The sequence below is a fragment of the Lepisma saccharinum genome, chromosome 26 (genome assembly GCF_977018435.1).
Source record: "Lepisma saccharinum chromosome 26, izLepSacc3.1, whole genome shotgun sequence".
NCBI classification, from domain to species: domain Eukaryota; kingdom Metazoa; phylum Arthropoda; class Insecta; order Zygentoma; family Lepismatidae; genus Lepisma; species Lepisma saccharinum.
In genome coordinates this window covers 29,751,968-29,776,064 of record NC_139254.1, presented here as the reverse complement: position 1 = coordinate 29,776,064, position 24,097 = coordinate 29,751,968, and the positions used below count along the sequence as shown (strand labels likewise).

The 24,097-nt window shown below is 38.2% G+C and overlaps 1 protein-coding gene across 3 annotated transcripts in view; it reads right to left on the bottom strand.

Annotated features, from left to right (window-relative positions):
* The window catches only part of LOC145979750 (endoplasmic reticulum-Golgi intermediate compartment protein 3), a 150,362-nt gene that overhangs the window by 70,998 nt on the left and 55,267 nt on the right, over nt 1-24,097 (bottom strand). For all 3 annotated transcript variants that reach the window (XM_083112735.1, XM_083112736.1, XM_083112737.1), the window contains exons 7-8: nt 23,667-23,724; nt 13,010-13,138 (exon numbers count right to left, since the gene is read on the bottom strand). In XM_083112735.1, the coding sequence (XP_082968861.1) occupies nt 13,010-13,138; nt 23,667-23,724 (187 nt within the window). The remainder of the gene's footprint in view (nt 1-13,009; nt 13,139-23,666; nt 23,725-24,097) is intronic.

The window sequence follows — 24,097 nt, the reverse complement described above, 5'->3', positions numbered from 1 at the left end:
CTTTAGCAATAATGCCTTTGATCATAGCCGTTCCCGCTTTCGCAATACAGACTTTTCATAACCTATCCTTGTGTACTTTACTGCAAGCCAGTGTTAAATAAACTCAAAGACTTTAGAATTATTTTACCCTTATTCTTTGGACTAGATGAAGAGATTTCGAGGATAACTAAATATCCTACATATCAATATTGCCTGAAAGTCATATTTATGACCTCAAATTGTTCAGAATTCACTAACAACATACTGGTATAATTGTCATATCACCTCATTATTAAAAAAAGGTAAAGGGCTCCCCTGTGCTTAGCACTACGCCATGAAGGCGTATAGGGGGTGTGGGGGTAATGCCCCACACTTTCTTGATCCGGTCGTGAGTGGGGATGATGTGATCAGCATCACGCCCCTGACCGCCTTTACCCCCCAGGGTTTCCCCCAGGTACCCATGTTATTCGACGCTGGGTGGGTGCCGGAGCCGCTTCCAACGTTAGAAAAGTTCACCTCATTATTATGAAACTCTTTTTAGTAAAAATGTTAACAATGCTCATAATTATATACTTAGTATATAGTAATAAGTCATGTGTTTTGCTGTCTCCGGTCATAGCCCCCCCCCCCAAAGTTGATAGTTTAGCGGTCTCAGCCCCCCAAAATTGATGGTCCCCCACATCATTAACATTAATGAGCCCCCCCCCCCCAAGCCCCATGGAGTCGCGCCTATGGGAGGGAGGTTGGCATTTGAGTATGTTCGAAAAGGTCACACTTACAGCCCAAATGATATGTAAGAAAGATACGATGATTAGTATTGATGAATTCCTTGTGTCCAAATCGCTTTCTACACAAGGTAAGAGGGAAATCTCAAGTGAGAGAGGGGGGGTGGTACGTGTTACTCACACTCATCTAATGCCTTACATTTGTACTGCCCACCCTAATTTATCAATATGCAGCTTCTGCCCACCCGGTCGAAAAATTCTGGTGCCGCCCCTGTTCCAGACTGTAAAATAGCATTCATTGCACATGAAGTTCAAACAGCAAACAATACGTTCATATGGCGTATTCGCGTGCTACTTGTTACTTCGGTCGGAAAGCTCCTTAAAGGAAGGGTGCTGAGACCGAAGTGACGCTCTACAGGGAGAGTTCCCAACTAAGAGCTAGTGTCGCTTCCAATATGGCCACTCTAAGTAGGATAAATCTTTGTTTACATTCAGGAGTAGTACAAAATAGCAGCGTGTTGTAATTACTGGTATGGTAGAAAATGTTTAAATTATGCATTATATTTAAATATTGCGAATGCGATGTGAATTCCAGATACTCTAACAAACGTGAAGCTGTACTGAGAACGAAGCATTTAATTATGATAGGCAAAAATAACACGGAAAATGCAGACAAAACTATATGTACGCACTGGTTGTCCAAAGCAGTGCTGTATCATCTGCACGTCATGTTGTAACTGGGGTTCTTGCAAATTATTTGAAAATAAAGGAATTGAAATTGACTTGTACTTGAAAAGCTGGGACAGGAGAAAATTGCGAACATATCGTTGTAGTTGTTTCTCGAAAGAGAAAGGCTGGTTTAATAATAATATTCACGATTTCATGACCAGGCTATACTCACTGAAAAAGGACATTGTACTGAAATAAACATTAACATTAGCATGTCCACTTTTTTTCTGGTTACATTTGACATTAATTCATTCTCAAACTATTTTCATCTTCTCTCTTAATCGACTTGCACCTGTTCCAAATTTCACACATATGTAATACCGATAATACATGGACGCATTGGGTAAGATGCTTCAGGATTTTTCGAAAAAAAAAAAAAGGCTTTGTTTACAATTTAAACTTTACTTTCATGGTAATATATATTTATCTCTCGAAAAATAAAGTAAGCAGACTCATGCATTCTTCATAATTTCCTTGCCGAATTACAGTGTTATATCCGCCATACCAATCTTCTGTCAATTACGTTTTCCCTGATTTATTAACAAATTTCATTTTGTTGATTCCACGGGGTGGAAACACATGAAAACTTTCAATTCGTTCTGACCCATAAAACAATTTAGAGCAAAAAAACAAACCTGAACAGTAGACCTTACTCTCTCGCATATTCCCCATGCTTTAAACGACTTCAACACAACGTATCCTACTTAGAGTACTTCCTGAAAATCCCACCAGATGGCATATCGGTTAATTTTAATCGCGAATTGGCAAGCGTTCGCTGCTAATTGGGCGAACAACAGATAGGCGACACGAAAAACTGCACATTCCAACAACAGATCTAGGCGACATGATAAGTCACACGTGTCGCTTTGTCGCTTGTGCGTCGCTCAAACTGGGCCATTTCCTCAATAGCTTGCAACATGTTGCCGTGGTTTGTTGTTCGTGCATGCACGATGCAATGAGTGTCTTGCTTTAGGGAGATTGTGCACCAAAGCAACAAGGGGCACGCAACACTTATCGCTTGAGAATTTCACCAACCCAACGCTGGCCTGTGCTTCCTGTCATGCCGCTATGATGTGAAATGTTGCTCTTGATCGGCTCGTTTCCAAGCAACATGTGTCGCTTCGGTGTGAAAGTTGCCTTGGACCGAAGGACCCATGTCGCTTTGGTGTGAAATCCTCGTATCGTTTGTCGCGTGTCGCTTTGGTGTAAAATCTCCTTGAGGAAACTGTGCAGTCAGAGCTTGTGTCCCTACGGTTCGAAAGGCTGCATTGATTACAGACTGCTCGCTTCCAAGCGACACTTGTGGTTTGTCGCCTCAGTATGAAATATCTCTCAGGATACTATTTATATTCTAATAACATAGAAAAATAAAACTCTAGTACACAATCCAACACCTGACGTCCGGAATCACTTTGCGATGTTTCTTCTTGTGTTACGCATGCTATTTATTTATTAATTTTATTTTACTTTTCTTTCCAAATTAATGTCATTTCGTGACTGCAAATCACTCCACAAATATAACTGATTCCATCAATTCATGTACCGCCTTTCAAGACAAACAAATCTACATAATATATTCCAAAAACTAACAAAGCCACATTACTTTCATAAGAAAATGAGCACCGACATTGATTGGACTGCTATCTATGTTTCTCATTCGTCTAGGGAACCAGTTTGTTGGGTCGTTTTCCACACTACGTTATTCAAGGTGCTGTAGTCAAAAGTAAAAATAACATTCCGTACATTAAAGCCCCTACTCTATCGTCGAACGAGTATGGGAGTATCAAGATCACCTGTCCTTTCAGTCAGGCACGAATCAATGTGTAACAGTGTGACTGAATAGAATGCCACGAACAGGAACTTGCAAGATTGTAAGTGAATTGTGGAACGGAAACGTATTTAGTGCAACTTGTTCTGCCAAAAAATTTGTTGGTTGTTTTTCAAATTCTATACACAAATCCCCCAAAAATGTTGTTTGTGTATTGATTGCTGTACAAGATGTTTTGTGCATTGTGGAACAGAAATAATACTGAGTGTAACATGTTCTGAAAAAAATAATTGTAGGTTGCTTATCAGATTCTACGAGGGTCACTATTTATATTTTGAGCCTAACAATGAAAAAACAAGAATTTGGCATTGAAAACTGCTTTATTGTTTTTCGAAGTATTCTCCTTTATGGTCAATACACTTTTGCATTTGTTCGAACCATTTGTCAAAGCAGTTTTTCCAATCTTCTTGACACCTTCATAATATGGTTTTTGAACGCATCAACGGCGTCTTCCGCCGACGAAAATCATTGTCCACGCAATTTATTCTTGACATTCGGGAACAAGAAGAAGTCATTGGGTGCCAAATCAGGACTGTACGGTGGATGACCCATCAATTAGATTTTTTGACTGTTCATAAAGTCGGTTGTTAGATGAGATGTGTGACAGCTGGCATTGTCTTGATGAAGAATGATCCAACGGCGTTTGTTTGTTTTCCGTATTTGACCGAAGACCTCTGGCAAACAAATTGTTGTGTATCATTCAGAGTTGACCGTTCTACGTTCCTCTAAAGGCACAGTTGCCACATAACCAGTTTTCCCGAAAAAACAGGCGACCATTTGTTTCGATGTGCTTCGAGCGCGAACAACTTTTGTTGGATTGGGTTCATCTTGAAACACCCATACAGTCGACTGCTGTTTACGTTCCGGCTCATATACATATATCCATGAATCGTCACCTGTTACAATCTTATATACGTCTTTTGAAGCACCACGATTGTATTTATTGAGCATTTGTTTGCACCAATTGACGCGAGCGTCTTTTGGAGTTTTTGTCAAATTGTGTGGGATCCAACAAGAACATACCTTTCTCACAGCTAAATGATCATGTAATATTTTATATATGCTGGTGGAACTAATGCCTATGGTTGCCTCAATCTCACAGTATGTCACATGATGATCTTGCAGTATTTGGTTTTGCACAGCATCAATGTTTTCTTTAACAACAACTGATTTTGGACGACCTTTGCGAATCTCGTCGGTGAGTGAATGGCGGCCAGGATTAAATTCGTTATACCAGCATTTCACAGTGGCAAAAGATGGGGCTTCATCGCCAAATGTGGAAGTAAGTTGATCAATGCACTCTTGTCTTGATAATCCACTTCGAAAATCGTAAAAAATCATCGCACAAAAATGTTCACGAGTTAATTCCATTTTATTGTTGTCGTGCAATCTCCAAGGCAACATAAACAACACAAATGAAGCTATTGACAAAACATTTGAAGTACGTTATGGTCAATAATGCCAGATGATTCCTTGCAAACGTCAAATCGCACCTAACTTCAATCAGTGTTGCCAAGGCTCAAAATATAAATAGTGACCCTCGTATATAGTTAAGATCTGCCTTAAAAAAGTTGAGTTTGTGTATTGATTGCCTAGATTTACCAGAGCTGCAGAAAGCTACTAATTATGCTTTAGTTTCCACAAAGGTGTAAATCGGACTTAATTAGTGAATGGAACTCAGGATAATTGCAGCGAACACAGTGATGTGCCGTACACGATAAGTTTACGTCTATATGCATTGTCTACACGTAATCTACATGTAGATTACATTGGTTGTAGTTTACATAAACTACGCAGACAATCTAAAGTGCATTAAAATTAATTTTCAAGGCTTTCATGAAAGGAAAGTGACATTTTCAAATATATTGGTTCCTAACGAACTGAAAAGAATCCAATTTACAACACAATTTCTCTTCTCTTCTATCATCAACTATGGAAGAAGATAAATAGTATGCTAAAAAACACAAAAAAAAAAAAAAAAACAGATGGCAATCATGAGGCAACATTAGTCTTTTTCCCATAAAATACTAGAATATTTCCTATGTTAGGTTTTTTCCTAGGTGGGAAATTGTTCGAATTTGGAAGGGATCGTATGAAAATGGTTCCTCACACATCAGCAACTGATATGCAGTATAACTTTGTTTTACTTCCACCGTGCCCTTTGCTAAGTTATCACCTTTCACCATGTTGTTTACATAGATTACATCATCTACGATATAAAATAGTCTACGTATAGAATGTAGACTATCGTTGTTTATGCGGTTCAGTATTTTCCCTTTACATTCTTTGGTTAAGGGGATGGGGGACAGTCTTCACGGGTCTCTTTCCTCATGGCAGTGTTGCCAACTTAGCTCTCTTGGAGCCAGATCTGGCTCTTTCGTGCACTCGTTTGACTGTGAACTGGGTCACCTGCTCCCGTGCCTCACTATGATGACATTACTGGTTCCAGCCCACATAGACCAACTCTTGCCATGATTATACATTTTGCATGTGACATGATATTGTTATATTGGCTGCATCGCCCCACCCCGTCTTATATCCCCACCTACTTTTTTATAGCACCTTGTTGATGTGAAATTGCCATAATATTGTTATCAGGGAATCCTATATTTTCGATTTCATACGACCATGAGATGGGTGATGCCGCCAGATCTAGATGGTGAAAACTAAGAATAAATTGTCATCAATTTAGGGTTAACTGTAATAGCAGTGCCCCACCCCTTTGACAACTAACATTACTCTAGGAAGCACTTCGTAAATCTAGTTCCTTAAAAGTCATTTTTAACTCCATTTAAGGTGAAATTTAGTTCTTTTATGTGCATCAGGTTTGGCAACATTGTCAGGATGGGCGTAGGAGGCAATAAGAAATGCATTGGGCTTATGGTAGTATTTTTTATTTGTTCTCTCGGGAATATGAAACTTCTGATGGAATAGAAAATGATATCAACGGAAAGAGGGCAGTTTGAAGATGTGTTTGACAAGCGGAAAAGTTTAAACTTCTATTTGATTAGCCGTAACTTGATGTTGAAGTTGATTCCCCATAAGGAATACATGGGATTCCGAAAATTCTTATTCATCATATTTTTCAAATATCGTGTCCAGCTTAATAATCAACATAAAAAAATGCTTCCACTTGCAACATGGAGAGAAATTCATACTCTTGATACACACAGGTATTTTTTAGTAGCAGTGGTCATTTGGGTGATATTGAAATAAATGTACAATTGGTGCGTAATGGTTTCATTTCTGTTGGAATTATTTCCCCAGAGGATATTATTTTTACAAGACTACTTTACATCCTAACATATTATCAGTACCATCAGAACCATTCTGAGCTGTTGCATTGCACTTGATCTTCAACAGTGGATTCTGAAGAGTCATGAATATCAGAGTGGAACAATGAGCATCATTGAAGCTTGTGTTCATTTAGTTCTTCCAGGACAAGATATAAAATTTTGCAGGGAAAAGAATGGTAAGCAGTTTTTTTATCATTGTTATAACCAGAATATTGCGGCTCCAAATGCTGTGGTTAATCTGGACTATAATGTGTCTGTTTTTGACAAAGTTCACAGCAACATTTTTGCCAAAATGTTTGGAAAATCCACCCTGAAGACACTTGTCCTCATGAGATGGAGAAAGTCATTACCTTCTATCTTGAAAGAAAGGTTTATGTCAACATGCACAGAGGCAGTTCTGAAAGGCATGCAGAAAGATGGCTTCCAACACATCTGTGAGCAGTAGCAGTAATATTAAACATGTACAGTACATTCTGGAGGAGATTACTTTGAGAAACACTACAATATTTAGTTCACGTTAGTACAAACATTTTTATAAATTTCTGCGCAAATCTTGCTCGAACGGGTTTTGTAAAAATCAAACAAAATTACGGAACCAACCAATCAATTAAATGCTATATGCTAATGCAATGAAATACTTGATAGGTAAAATTAGCAGCAATTTTACTGTCCCAGCTGGCCCTTGAAGTGGAAATTGTTAGGTGGGAGGAATGTTTACATTAGCATTGGAAATGGGGATGCTACTATGGTTTAACTTGGTGACAATGAAGCAGCTGCGACATGCTTTGCATAAATGTTTTCTAGCAGGGGAGATACCATATCCTCTACCCACTTTGAACACTGGTTCCACCCCTACTTTCTATACAAATAAAAGGCTGTAAACACCTTCTTCCAGATCTTCATGGCATTTATTTTGTTCCTCTTTACTGTTGTGATGCTTGGTGGTAGAGTTAAATTGCAGACCATCAAGTAACTTTCAGACTTCAGTGACATATGACATGGGAGTTTCACACCAAAGTGACAAGCAACGCAGGCACCTCCAGTCTGTAGGAAGCCATTCACTGTGAATGCGTGATCAACAAACAGAGATGACACAATGCACTTTATTGAGAAAACGACCCAGTCTGAGTGACGCAGAAGCAACATGTGCAGCTTGTCATGTCACCACTGTACAAAAGGTTGCATTGCTTCTGAAGGTTCATTTTCCAGTGGCACATGTTACTTGTCACATGTCGATTAGGTCTGAAAGCTCCCTTAAATAGCCAATATGCTAAATCTACATCTAAGTTTTTGGCCTTTCTTTCAAGATTCACATATCATTTTTTGAAAATTTAGTACAATCTTCACCAAGGATAGATTTGAGGGAAAGAGGATTTATCAACACTACAAGATTATAATTTTACTTTCATATCCTTCAAGGAGCTTTTAATTTATCCTAAATAGAAAATTGTGTTTATAATATTATGCAGTTCATTAAAATAAATAAATACTTGTGATGAATAAAAAAATTAAAATTTTGGTTTAAAAGTTGACCTTATAAATAAAATTGCTTAATTTGTTCCAATCAGTTTGCAAAATATAAAACAACAAAACATTTTTTTATCAGGTGCATCATTCATCCATCAGCTACACCAGATACAGGGTAATAAACAGCTCATTCTTTTTCTTCTGCATGCTAGTTTGAATGCCTGGCAATACACAAAATGCATACCTAAAATCAATGTTAGACAAAGATCCAAACAGCTCTTGGACCATTAGATAGAAAAATTAGGGTTAATTCTTAACACTTAGAACCTATACTTGGTTATTACAGCAACTTAAATTTACTCTAATTAATTACTGGGTTTCCATATATTAGGGTGGGTCAAATGAAAATGGAACAGGGGCTACAGAATGAAATCAACAAGATGTACTTCAAAAGTAATCTCCAAAGTTACACAAACATGTGTCACACTGTTTCACCAAGCGTTGAATACCCTGCTCGTAGAACTCCTTTGGCTGAGATCGAAACCAGTTGCGAACATTGTCCATGACTTCATTGTCAGAATGGAAGCGCCGACCCTTCAATGCCTTTTTCAACGGACCAAAGATATGGAAGTCGCATGGTGATAGATCAGGGATATATGGTGGGTGTTCCAACACTGTCCACCCAAACGTCACCAAAGTGTTCTTTGTAACAGCTGACGTATGTGGCTGCAGGTTGTCATGCAGCAAAACCACTCCAGAGGACAACAGGCCAGGCCATTCAGCCTTGATTGCTGCTCGGATGATACTGCTGCGCGACAGCCTATGCATATCACGTGCGACTATCTAGGATGACTCCATTATGCAGTAGGTTTCTTTCCTTACCTCCCACTCTACCTCTGCACAGGGTTGTTGCCACACACATACATAAATATAACCCAATACATCCACTGTTCCGTTTTCATTTGATACACCCTCATAGACTAATGGTTAATCCCCCTTTCTGACGTGAGTACTTTTGTTTCATTCCCAGTTGGAACACAAAATTTCAGAACTACTTAAATAAAGTACTAGACGGTTCTAATTTAGAATATAACCCAATACATCCACTGTTCCATTTTAATTTGATCCACCCTCATAGACTAATGGTTAATCCCCCTTTCTGACATGAGTACTTTTCGGTTTCATTCCCAGTCGGAACCCAAAATTTCAGTGCTGAATCAGCACTGTGCTTACTTAAATAAAGTAGTAGAGGGTTATAATTTAGACAGCCATATAACAGAAGCAATGTGCTGACTACATGTCACCTAATGAAGTGTAAGGAGTGACCCTTTCTAAAGACTCAAATATCAACCTATCTTCCTTGCAGTGCAACCACTCAGTGCAGACTAACGAGGCTCTGGAACCTAGATCCACAGCCAGTATAATCATCCGTGGATCTAATGTTGTGACTTGTCCATGTGTGTCTGTCCTTTCATCAATTTCATCATATTACCATTCATCCTCATCTTCAAGGTTAACCAAAAATGGAGGAAGTAAAATAGAAATCAATGAATCAATACATGTGCCACCCAATAAAGAGCTGCATTACAGGCCGTAGCCCTTCGAACTGTTTTTGCTTGAAACTAATTATTAATAATTAAGTGAGCATAATAATGATGAAAAAAGTAGCATATAAATTTCTCTGGGTAAATAATACATGCATCTTTTTAATAGTGCATATTGCTTGTTGTACTTCAGTACAATGGATGTGTATTACATTACATATATCCTGCATAATCATTCATATTACTTACTTGAAGATGTTTCAATACCCTCACTTCAGTGTTTTAGCCATGTTTTTAGCTTTTTTAGAAGAGCTGGCCTCTTCCCTTCTGAGGTACTTTTTAAACTATTCTTACCTTTTATAATGTGTTGTGTTTGTACTATGAAGGTCCATATAGAACCTGGATTTTTAACCTTTTCCAAGGGTCTTCTTACACCCCTTTTTAATGTTGAGGTAAGGGTTTTAGATAAGGGGATCTTCCCCGCATACACTGAAGGGTGCGAAATGGCCATACGTGCAGACGCACCCAAAAATTTTAAATCAATCAATCAATCATTTATCTCGTATTTGCTACAAATAACAATGCTTATTTCTTTATATGTTAATTGTCCAACACCCACAGACAGACAATGAGATCATGATCATTTATATCATGTTTGGTTAGTATTACGTAGATATTTCTGTCCATTGAATTTTATTTCCATCGTTAGTAGTTTCTGATAAACTAATTATAAACTAATTAGTTTTGATTGTTGACTAGAATGCACAAATAGACAGGCTGATCACGAAGAAGGATATCATAAAAAGTAAAAATTTATCATTCATTCAACTTTATTATTTGTAACTCAAATGATTCCAGAGAAATTGCAGCATTAAAAAATGAATCAATTGTTTACTTTCAATTTATGTCGTGTTCAATTAGCATTTGCTAGCACTTGATTTGTGAAAAATGTTATACCTTCACACTCGCTAGTTTCAAATATGTCAACAGGTCTTTTGATTAATTATTGTCTCTCAGTCAGGCAGGCTGATTGAGCTAGTAGTTTTGGTAGTTTTATCCATGTACCAAATTTTGTTGACACAGGTGGACAGACATAATATTATGAACATACCACACAACTGAAGGTGGCACTCAAATAAAAACCATGTGGAAAGCTGGAGAAAGGGATCACTAATCTGCAGTGCAATGCATCCATCCATAAGGCATGTCAAACAATGGACAAACTGGAGCAGATGCGATTCCAGAGACAAAAACATCCTCCATATTACCCAGACTTGGCACCATCGTGCCCTTTTCCAAATTAAAAATGGTTCTGAAGGATACGAATTTTGATTGTGCAGATGCAAACATCGCACAGAGGGTTGGTTTGCAGAGCAATCTCCGGACTTCTATTTGCAAGGTCTGCAAGCATTGCAGAAGCCATGTGAAAAAAGCATTGCATTAGGAGGAGAATATGTTGAATAAAACCACCAGCACTGTTGGGCATATCCATGTGTTGTACGGGAGGTTGCAAATTTATCAACCTACTTTCATACTGATACTTTGTTCAACATTTGCTGATTAGTATCCTAAAATGGATGGTGTAGTTAGACATTGCTACACCCTGCTAGATGCATGCAAATGTTCTTATTTTCATGTTTGCTCTCCCTCTTAATACAAACACAATAAACGACAACTCCTTAACCCCATAAGTATTTTTAACAAAAGTTATGTCAATTTTGTCTCCAACATACATACTCCTCTACAACAAATGTTTCTTTTTTTTGTCCTAACTGTAGAACAGTTTACTTATTAAAACAAAAGATCTTGTGACAAATATAAAGTTTGAAATGTGTACTTTGCCTTTTTCATTTCTTTGTTCTACTGGGTAATTTATATTATCACATACTGAGGATCTTTACTGCTAATTTGTTGTGCTTTAACAGATAGCAGTTTTTCATTCCAGAAATGCAGTTCAGACGTGACCGCCAATAGGCTAGTGGAATTTTCATTAATCGGAGCATAATAATTACTAAAAATAATAATATGAATGAATAACTCAATAAAAATATGTATATAATAATACAACTTGATTTGAATATTGCATACTTCAAAACTTTTCACATTTTGACAAAAAGAGAGATGCAATAATAAATAAATGCAGAGATTAATATGTACTCACTTTTCACAAAACTGTTGTTTGTTGCTGTTCTATTAATTTCAATGGCCACTGCCAATGATGATGGTGGCAGTAGCCACTGACATAAACAGAACAACAAAAATTTACTTAACAGAAAAGTGAGTACATATATTAGTTTCACAGAAAAGTGAATACATAAGATTCTCCGTATTTATTCAAAACTTTTGTAATGAACTCTTGGATTACAACATGTAATTTGAAATGCAAATTCTTGACTAACAGCCAAAAGATACATTTTTTTCTCAGCTCAACCAGAACCAAATTATGGTGCATAAAAATACATAAAATACTGATCAACTTTCTTGCTTTTCATGATTTTTGTCATGACAAACGTAATGTAATACCTTGTGTTGCCATCTATGAAGAGAAATACAGTAAAATATAGATTAACTGTCACAAAGGAGCATTTACAACTAAGGAAAAAATATTCAGTTGAGGTAATTAGTGTGTTGACTAGGAAAAGTACATGAACTAGTCTGTTCATGTCCACCACCCTCAGACAGACAATGAGATCATGATCATTTGTATCATGTTTCGTTAAGATCAGATAGATGTTTCTGTTCACTGAATTTTATTTCCATCTTTAAGTGACTAGTGCCTGCAGTTTTTCTGTACTGTAGGGGAGCTTTCAGATGGAAGAGACAAGCAACAAACAACACTTGTTATTTGGGAACAAACCTTCAAAATTAAATGCAATATTACGTACCAAAGTGATATAACAAACTGCGCTTGTCACTTGTGTGTCACTTGGGCCAGACCATCTTCTCAATAACGTGCATCTAGTTGCCTCAGTCTGTTGGTTGTGCATGCCCAATAAATACTTTATTTTTGATTGGAAAGGTCCATGGAGCATGACACTTGTCGTTTGTAGCTTGTCACTTTGATTTGAAAGCTCTTTAAAAGAGACAGGGTGCCAGGATTAGGGGCCACACCATGATTTTGCCTGGTGTCCCAGTGGGCTAGTCGGGCCTCCCCGATGGCGCAGTGGTAGCATCGTCGCCTTGTAATCAAGGGGTCCCGGGTTCGATACCCGGTGGAGGTACAAGTGGTTCGGATCCCACTTTAAACTGTAGGTCCAGTCCCGATTAGCCTTGCTGTGCATAAAGTGGACTTAAAACACCAAATCAATCCAAATCAATCCAATCCAGTGGGCTAGTCCAGTTCTCTAGACACGAAACCAGATCCTACATCACAAACAATCGTACTTAACAACAGCATCAAATAGGACAAGAAATTCAATACAAGGATCATTTCAAACTTACCTTCTTCAGCTGTGACTTCAGTCCCATCAATCGGATTGGTTTTTCCTGGAATGTTTTTACCAAATGATAAGTGCCTTATTTTGTGGGATGTATTGAAGGATTTTGGTGGGAATGGCTGGACATCATGGACTGAAATAAAAAGAAAGAGAAAATAGAATATTACTTTCATCACGTGATAAAATCACTGTATATTAAAAGATTCAATCAATGAAATATTAACGAACAGGGCTTGGATTTTTATGGCCTAAAATTTCTGTATATGTACTCTATTAATATTATATATTTTTTTCACTTATTTTTACAGATGATGGGAGAAATGATAAGCTAATGCCATTCTCAGGGTTTGAACCTGGGACCTCTGACTTTGTAGTGCAATATGTTTCTGCCAGCAATATAAATTTCTAATTAATAATTGTTTTCTTGGATGGCCTATGTATGAGGCCAATTATATGTAAGAATAGAAAAAACAAGAGAAACAAGTCAAAAGTATGAACATTTTAAAGTATATAGGCCTCCTTATTTCTTATATTTCAAATATGGATCAGAAGCTTTTTTCCCCTACTTCCCCAATTGGTAGGTCACAGAGCAGAGAATGTGTGTTTCCAAGACATTCAAGAACTTGAGTGAACATTTTAGAAGGAAGAAATTTTGGAAATATCCAAGTGTATGAAGGAAGTTCTTTATATCTTGAAAAAGTAAAACATGCTGAATATGACAGAAAAATTGTTAAAATTTGCTCACTCACATAGAAATGAAATAGTCATATGCCTTAACGAAAGAAACTCAATTTAATTAGTTTTTTTTTTTGAGGGGGACATGAATTTCTATGTATTTCAGTAACACATAAATCTTACCCCCCAAAAATAAAAGTAAGAATGAAGGGCAATTTAAACTGAACTGCAATCAAAGGAAAGTACTATGTAACAAACATCCACTTACAGGAAGTCAGCTGGACTAGCTTAAACTGGTTTTTTGTCACATTCTCTTCAGAGTGCCAACATTGCCACCAAATGTCATTTGTGCACTTATAACCCTTCTGTTAACCTGCACAATCCTCCAGAATCATTTTTCTCATTCACCTTCATTACAACCGGACAGTGAATTGCTGGTGGACTTTTTTTTTTTTTTTGCGCATTAACCTCTTGACTACCACTACGTATGGCCTGTACGTAGCTGGTACTATTGGCTGAAAGGGAAATATTCTCGCATGGTAATGACCAAGAAAACATACGAATACCTCTCGTTGGGACGGACCGAAGTTGTAACGCCCCGGGTTCGACCACACATGCCCTCGGCCTCGGCACAACGTTGCAGTTGCGGTAAACTCACAATCGTACTTGACTGCAACGTACCAGGTTCAACGTTGTGACGGGGAACATTATTCAGTTTTACCCATGATATTAGCTCTTCTCTATCTGGAGATATGATGTTCTTATACACTCAGGGTTCGGGTATATGAGTATATATATATAGTTTATCACACTGGGGTGAAATTAGATATCAGCACAAAACAAAGTCACAATATCTCCTGATATGATTTCACTGCACTTTGTCGTTCCTGAAGTTCCAGGTTCGAATCTCCTCTGCAGACATCTTGGAGAGGGAGGACAGGGACCATTCAATTTTTCGTCCAGTGGGGAATAAGGGACCTTATTTTTCTTTTAGGGCATTGGAATACAACTGTGTTGACATTGGGGACAATAGGGCTTTAATTAAACAACTCAAGGAACATTTAAATCTGCTTTCCTAATAAAGAGTAATATCAACAAGCAAAAGAAATTTACTATAAGCTTATAATAGATAAGGCTTAGTTAAACGTTATTTACTTTAATAATTTAATAAAGCTAAACTAAAGACAGTAATTAAACACTGCTTATTTTTCCCTGAATGAAAAATTAACTATCGATGAACATCACCCTTCCTATAATCTACCTGGTAGGCCAATATTGCTATCGGTCGTATAATAAACCAGAGTAGGCCAAAAGATGACATCATTTCTGGATTGACTGTTGCGAAATGTATAATCTACTAGTAGGCCAAAGAATACGGATACACTTCGTATAATCTACTAGTAGGCCGTCTCTCAACAGTAATTATATTCACGAGCTAAACCGTAGCTTAGAACAATGCGTATGTTCTACCTGGTAGGCAGAGAAATATTGCTATTGCTCGTATAATCTACCAGAGTAGGCCACACTGTAAAAAGCCCTCTTGTAATCTTAAGCACCCATGTGCTAGCAATGCAGGACAATTTGCGGGAGCAAAGCTCGACCAAGAGTCTTCGAAGAGTCAACACAGAATTAACTGGCCGGGGCCGCGTCGCTGCTTATATACAATTCTAAGCACAGCGCCAGCGCCTCTAGCGGATGCTCGTGAACTATGAGAGCGATGCTTAACATTAGTGGCATCTATACAGGTTAACAATGAACTATTAGAAACAATAACGCTCCCTAGTGAGATATGGTAGAACTACGTTCTCTACCAAGCATAGCAGTGAAATCCTATGTAGAAGCGATAACAAAACCGATAAGATTATACAATGCTATTCAACAATGACAATAAAAAGAACCGTAACTTTGTAACGATCGTTGCAAAGTCTACGTGTTTCTGTGCCGTCATTTGGGCACCTGACTATCACAAGCAATGAGCAAAGTATGCTCGTTACACCATCTGTTGCTGAAAGTACGTAACCGTGCTATTGAGGAGACCTGTGTGTTTTTGTTTTGTTGCATATTTTGTAAAACAACAGCAGAGAAATATGGAGGAGGAAGATAGTAGTTCATTGGATTATGTTCCGGAAGAAGAGGAGAGTGACTGTAGTGAGTCTCAATTTTCAGATATATCTGATGTGGAAGACGAGGTAAAGTATATCGGAGATTGCTGGGATTCAAGAGGTTAAGCTGTACATGGGACAATTGTTAAAATTGAGCAACACGCAAGCAACAAAGCGACAAGTGGGGCTTATCGTGTGGCCTAGAACTGTTGTTTATCTTCTCGCCTAGATCTGTTGTTCACACAATTAGCAGCAAACGCTTGCTAATAGACTGAAGGCATCATGTCGCTTGTCACTTCGTTGGAACTTTCCTGTGGCGCGTCGCTTCAGTCGTCTGAGTACCCTTCCTATAAGGAGCTTTCTGACCGAAGTAACAAGCATCACGCGAATACGACATATGAACGTGTGCTGAACAAGTCTCTTACTGAATTGTTTGCTGTTTGGACCCTCATGCGCAATGAATGCTATTTTACAGTCTGAAAGTTTCCTTACACTCATGTCGATGGCACTAAAGAAGTTTTATGGGTTTTCCTTTGTCGTTCATGCAATCATCAGTTATCATCATCGCCGCGATTAGCTTCAAGCGGAAGAAAAGAGACAGTAAATATCAAAAAATACAAATGCTTCAGTGTGTATTTACAAGGGTTGATCAAATGAAAAGGTATGAAACGTCGTAACAAAGGAATCGTTTATATAATACCGATGCCGCGATGGGAGAACGTAGCGTGATATGTAGGGGTGCGATTGGAGTCGCCAAGCGGTATCGGAGCATGCAGGGGAACGCGCATGTGCACGAGAGCAGAGGCTCTGATACAGAGCGCCGTCCAAGTGAAGCGGCAGTGCGTGTTTGGACAGGATGGCGTTAACATTGGCAAATTCGACTGTTGAGGAGCAGCGAGGCGTTATCAGTTTTCTGACAGTGGAAGGTGTTAAACCGGCCGATATTCATCGCCGGATGGTGAACGTTTACGGGGAAGACTGTGTCTGGCAAATCAGTGAGGAAATGGAGTGCCCGTTTTCGTGCAGGCCGTGAGAGTTGGCTTGATGACCCGAGACCAGGCCAGGGTCACACACTCGGAACTGGCCAGGTTCAAGTGGGAGCAGCTAGACCATCCACCATACAGTCCGGACTTATCCCCCTGTGACTTCCATGTGTTTGGTCCCCTGAAAAAGCATCTCAAAGGAAAGCGCTTCACCTCGGACGATGAACTCAAGGATGCTGTGAAGGACTGGGTCGCGTCACAGCCAAAGGAATTCTGGGAAAAAGGAATCATTCGGCTCGTTCATCAATGGGATCAATGTGCTCAGGCCTATGGAGGATACTTTGAATAAAGTATTCATTTACACCGACAGTGTCGTTTTGTACCTTTTCATTTGATCAACCCTTGTATTTAAAAGAAATGATGATGATGATAATATTAATAATAACAATGAACCTAATTCATACACAAAAATTTTAGTTCCAAGCATTCCACACATATTTTTTCTCCTGTATTATTAATGAAAGTCACGATAACTGGATGTGGTCTATTGTCTAGAATGTCCATTAATATCTCCACATCCACTGTACCAAATATCATAGCAATTATGCAATGGGCAGACAGAAACGATTGTCATCACAATATGACTATCTTTGAATAAAACTTAACAAGTCTCTGAATCAAGGGTAAAAAATATGATAAGCAACAATGTATGAATTGAGCGAAAGGATTAAAATCACGGGTTTCATTCTAGTGGCTTCTCTGCTAGCATGATCTAGCTTCCATAGAGCACTAGCGTCTTTAGTATATCTGTCTGAAAAAAAATGTAAGTGGCAAGGATAAATCTGTAGTGCATGGCTACTTACACACAGGTTAAAATGTTGTTTTACAAGGGGTGGTAGTGCTGAAACAAGACCTGAACTAACAAAAAGTTAAGAAAAGCTGTTTGTATTGATGTCCTTTACAAGGTGACAAGTTTTGTCGATGGTTCACGGGAAATACTTGTGCTGAAGTGGAGGGGAAGGGAATTTGAGCTGAGTTTTAAATTCATTTTATGAACAGTTACGCTAATTGGGACTGGACCTACAGCTTAAAGATGGATTCAAACCATTATTTGCTTCCACTTGGTATCAACCTGGGACCCCTTAATTAGAATGCAACGGCATTACCACTATGCCATCGGAAGGCATGAAAGGTGGGGGGAGGATAAAATAATTCTGTTGGTTGCAGTGTAGAATTTTACAAGGAATTGAAAGAGCAGACATTGTTAATTTTCAAAATATTGGGGCCTCGCAGTTACTAATGTCGTGCCTGACGCTGAGGCCCATTTTATGCAATAAGGCCTGAACACCAAGCGTGTTTGCAGTGGGAAGTTTATAATTGCAAAAAGGTTTTAAAATTAAAAAAATTCTCTCTGCAACTATGAATGCTGGAGTTACAAATTACAGCTCATTTTTTCTGTACAGACTAGGCTATAAGCCTATGGTAAAAAAAAAATATTAATTTACCAAATAGAAGAAGAAAAAGGTGAAAGTAAAAAATCTTATTCTTTAAAATGAAATTTGAACTTCATTGAGCCTTTATGTAGGCAACACCATCACAAATATAGGCGTAGTCCGCGGATGGTCCGCTGGTGGACCATCGTGCTGATTAAAAAGTTCATGTGCTTTTTAGGACCTTCATATGTGTATGTGAGGTTGTAAATGCTGACAGATATTGAGATAAAACTTTGAAATGTCATGTGGAAGAAAACCCACCCACCCAGGACCCCCCTCCCCACCGACTCCAAAGTTGCGTATGGAAGCTGGTGCGATTTTAAATTTGTACACTTATTTGACATCATCATAATGGGGAGTTTACCCCCTCTTCCCCCATTATTTTTGGAAGGGGAGGCAAATTATAGCCTTATTTTCAAAGAATGGTCCTTTCTCAACCAAATAAAAGTCATTTCATGTTCCTGGGTGCATTACATTATAGAATATGCGAAAAACTCCCCATTTTTATGATTTTTTTCATTGAAAGTTGGGGGCAGCGGCCCACCCAACCCCTCTTATTGGCTTTGGCGTTTTGATTTCTGCACGGTTGCATGCTCTCATGTTCTAGCTGCAAAACAAAAGTTACCCGAAATAGACTGGTCAAATAGTCTACGAGTTATAAGTGGAAATGTGAAAGAACGTGGACAACCCAAAAGCATGCAGGCCGACCTCCCATGTTGACCTCCAGAGACCGTCGAGTGTTGAAGAGGGTCGTACAGCGTAATTGTCAATCATCCATCGCCACCACCATCACACAGGAATTCCGAACTGAATCAGGATCTACTCCAAACACCATGACTGGCACGAGGTGTGACAAATTGGTTTCCATGGCCGAGCAGCTGCCCATAAGCCAAACATCACACAGGCAAATGCCAAATGACTTCTAGCGTGGTGCAAGGAGCGTCAAAACTGGACCATAGAACAGTGGAAAACAGTTGTGTGAAGTGATGAATCACGGTACACAATGTGGCGATCTGATGGTAGGGTGTGGGTGTGGCAAATGCCTGGTGATTGACAGCTGCCAGTCTGTATAGTGCAGACAGTGAAATTTGGGTATGGCGGGGTTACAGTGTGGTCATGTTTCTCTTGGAGAGGGCTTGGCCTCCTTGTTGCTTTACGTGGCAATGTCACAACACAAGCTTACGTTGACATTTTAACCACTTTCATGCTGCCTACCATCGAAGACCAGTTCAGGGATGACCATTGTGTCTTTCAACATGAACGACCACCCATCCATACTTCAGGGCTTATGGGGAAGTGGTTTGACAACAACAACATACCACTAATGGACTGCCCTGCACAGAGTCCTCATTTGAATCCCATAGAACATCTCTGGGTTGTATTGGAATGCCGACTTCGTGCTAGACCACACCAACCCACATCGATACTTCTTCTCATTTTGGCGCTCTGCGAGGAATGGGCTACCATTCGCCAGGAAAAGATCTGCCACCTCATTGAAAGTATGCCTGCGAGAGTGAAGGCTGCCATCAAGGCTGCCGTATTGACTGCCAGTGTTTCCGATGGAGAGCAGCCAAAACTTGTACTTCATTTTCAGGTGGGTGTCCACATACTTCTGATCACATAGAGTATATGTTCATTCTCCTGACACGAATTGTACACTTGCTGCTGATCAGTGGCGAAACATGGTCTTAAGAAGAAGGCAATACTCCGAAAAGGATGGGGGGAGTAAATAAATTATATAGCCTACTGCCACAGTTTTTCTAGGAAAGATAGGGCATTTTAAATAATAATAATATATCCCCCAACTCCTTTCTCAACGGCCATGCTTCTTAGTTCAATATTAGTGATCATGTTATTGATATAATAAAATACTTGCTATTCCTTAGAGCTTCTGGTATACAATTTGAATAATCCATGTTTGTTTTGGTACATTCACAACACACCAAACAAAAGAGAGAGAACACTCACTTCAACCACTCGTTCTTCCCACACAAATGGAAAATGTTCCTAAAAGCTCCGAAACTAACAGAAAAGTGATACCAAAATCGTTGTAAAAATTACTGTTCACGGGAGAGTAAAAGAACTGACTTGAAGCTTAAAATTAAGTTAAGCTTTGGAATAATAGGCCATTACAACAGGACGAAAATGCACCAGTTCTTTTTTCTTTCTATTATGTATTGTATTAATAAAAATAGTATTTCAAGTTTGATAGCATTTAGGACTTAACGTTTTGCGGGTCTCAGAAGGAGTTTCATTGCTTTCTTAAGTTTTGTCGAAATAACATCAGTTTATTGAATTTGTTTGTATAGAAACTCACAATAAATATTGTGTAAATATTTTGGTAGTTGTCAACACTGGCGTTGTAATTTGAGAATGAGATGACTGAAGCATGAGGCAGACAACAGCCAGCTGTTCTGCAGATTCCAGTGCCGGGGACACCCCTGAACGTCAACATTATTGACATGTTTTACAAATTGGGAAACTTAAAGTACTGCTTTAAAGTTTGTCTACATGGGATTTGGAACAGTTATAATGGTTAATTGCAATAATTCTGTGTTTATAATAAAGCAAATATTCATTTTCGAGATCGTGTTAACACTTATGCTTTCTGCTTGGCTCGGCTGTCTTTGAGAGAAGCCTACAGCCCTTTCGTGCAATAGTGTGTGTTCCGTGTGTTATTTCTATTTTAAATTATGTCACTCTCGAAACCTAGCACCAGTAGTTCAGGCACAAAGGGTGCAAAATCTAATAATTAACCTCCAGGAGAGTGATTCGGAAATGAGTGAAATCAGTTACACGGGGACCGAGGAAGACGACGAGAGCGGTGATGATGACCTGGCAGTTCCTCTACAATAAATACCTTCAAGCTTCTTTCAGGTATGGGTTTCTCGTATATGCTACAGTGATATGATATTTTAATCCTGTGTAGAAATATTCACTATATTATTTCACTGTACTAATATATACTGTGCATGCATTATCAAAATAATGGACACATCGCAAATCTTCTGTCCTTCCCTTGCGCTAGCAGTTAGTTTGGCAACAGCGCAGTAGCACTGGTTGGGTATTGGCCGAACACATGTTCCTTCTAAAAGCGTACGCCATATAAAATAACATAACTGTAATGTCGTATAACTAAAATATTAAAATATTCTGACTTTGGTTAAAAGCTAAGCACACATAAGAACAAAACACAGGACAGCACACACACAGTGCTATGAAGATTATACTGGCCATAGATCCTGACGCCAGAGCCTCCTTAATATTAGAACATTAAGACAGGAAAATCGGGTGGAAATGTTTTAGAAAGCTTCACTCTGAGAAATGTCAAAAAATAGGCTAAAGTGAAAGCTTCTCAAGGTTGAAAGGAAAAAAAAAATTGTTTCATCGGGAAAACGATTTACCTGAAGACATGATTCGTTATAATTTTGTATGATTATAGTAAAATCGTTTCTCATTGTCTTATTCAATAATCTTGTTTATTTATTTTCCTCCGAAATCTGCATTTAATTCTTGCTGTTCTTGATTTTCTTGTTGATTTGTGGTTTTAAGTCCACAGAAAGGCTAATTGGGACTGGACCTACAGTTTAAAGTGGAATCCGAACCACTGTGCCATTTAATTCTTGCTTATAGCTGTATATGTACTTTTGCTTCATGTCCACTTTATTGCGGGACTACGCCTACTGTTGAAAGACACGGAAACCATACTTTTTCCACAGACAATTGAAGTTACGATCCCATAATTAACCCTTCCAGCATCGGGGAGGACAACTTGCCTACATGGGATTCATACAATTTCCATTTTACTGGGACTCAGTAAAATTTAATCAAGATTACTGTAATAAGCTGTGATGACATCAGAAGGGTGGATGCCCTGCTGTAAGCAAGTCCACGCTACAAATAGACAAGAAAAAAAAATAATGAAATGAACTAACGAGTTTTAAAGTAACTAAAACCTCTTCCAAAACAATCCTTCCCTCTAGTTTCTCCGCACTTGGTTTTTACTATATTTACTAGCGTTGTCACTAAATTTTTCAGAGAAGTAAATTCTAGAATTTTTTTTCAGAATAATACATGAACTAAATTAAATTTCTTGTAGCAACATTTCTTCAGGCCAAATGCCATAAAGTAGCTGCCGAAATAAAAGTAAATTTACTATTTCACATTAAACTTTATTTTCGTCTGTGCTTGTTCAAGAAGGTCTTCATGTGTAATTTACATATTCTGTGAACCTTAAGGACTCCCAGTCAGGAGCGGCTTGAAATAACATTTTCACTCCAGTGAAGTGGATTTTTAGCAGTACCCAACTTTCCACCTCGTACTGTATTGAGAGTGGAGACCACCCCTCCATCATACCACAAGAGCTTTCATAATATGCCGAACTCTTCAAAATATTGCTCATAAGCACAGGAGCATATTCACAACTCTCCCAACTCAAACTGCTCTAACAAAGTGGCAGCTTACAAAGATAATGGTTAGTGCATGTGCAGACAAAAAGAAATTCAAAATCTAAATTCCCTTCGAAATACGGATGTTATTTGAAATCAAGATTCCTACAAAATCTGGATTTCATTCGAAATCAGGATTTTAAATTTTCTAGAATCCGAATATTTTTTTTATATTTTTGGCCATCTCTACTCAAAACATGTATCTACAAACATTAGCTGAGTCAAGGTACGTTCCAAAAGTAATAATAATGTGACATCTTGGTATTAGCAACCTTGCCTAAATGTAACACATTAAGTGGAATACAAACCACTATGTGCCTCCACTGGGGCATTGAAGATCAAGATTATGTTACAAAAATGGGGCACATTTTGAGATCGAGAGTGGTATATAAAATGGTGAATATAACCGTAAATTTGATTTAAAAACTACTCAATACACACAATAAATGTTTACCTTCTAATAGTAGTACATTAGTGTAGTTATCAGTGTATTAAGTTTATTTCTGTATAAAGGATTCCATTTTTGCTTCTGAAATATTTACAGCAAAACTAATAAATTCTCCTTGATAATTATCAAAGGATAATTAAGACTACTGCATCGTAAAATAAACTCTAACTCTCAACCTTGTGTTTAAGAGTTTGTTCGCATTTTGCAGTTGCAAAAGGTGTGAAGTAAATTCTCCTAGCAAGCTTTGTCACAAATGAACTACAAAAATAATTTTGTGACAAAACATGATAGGGAAATGTACATCACACCTTTCAAAAGCATGGAAGTGTGTATTATTTCAAAGTTCGTGTTTCCGTCAAAAACGAAATATGCATGCCTCTAGGTATCGAACATGGAACTCCTTGATTACAAGCCAACGATATTACCACTATGCCATTGAGGAGACTTGAACATAAACAAGAGAGAGAAAAAAAAGAAAGAAAGAAAAAAACCTGTTGATGTTCTACACTTACCATGAACATGATTGATTGAAAAGCTCTGGCCAGGTGCTATATGAAAGCTTCCACCCACCTAAAAATAAACAAGAAAAATAAATCTTCATTTAAAGCTTCATTGAGTTCTAACAATTCTACAATTTATATCATTTAGGGATGGGACAGATTAATTGGTACTCTATAGATATTGGACATTATACACATATATGTGTATTCATGTATTTGTAAATTGACCAATAATTTTACCAGTCCAATATATATGCAAATTGCCAGGAATATAGTGCAAAATTCTGCCACTTTCTATTATTATGAATATAAATGTATAATCCACATGTCCTGGTTTGATACAGTAAATGTCTAAATATACAGTTTTCTTTTCCACAGGTACTGCAATCGCCTGGTTACAAACATTAATTAATAGTAAAATGCATACATGATGTAAAAAATGA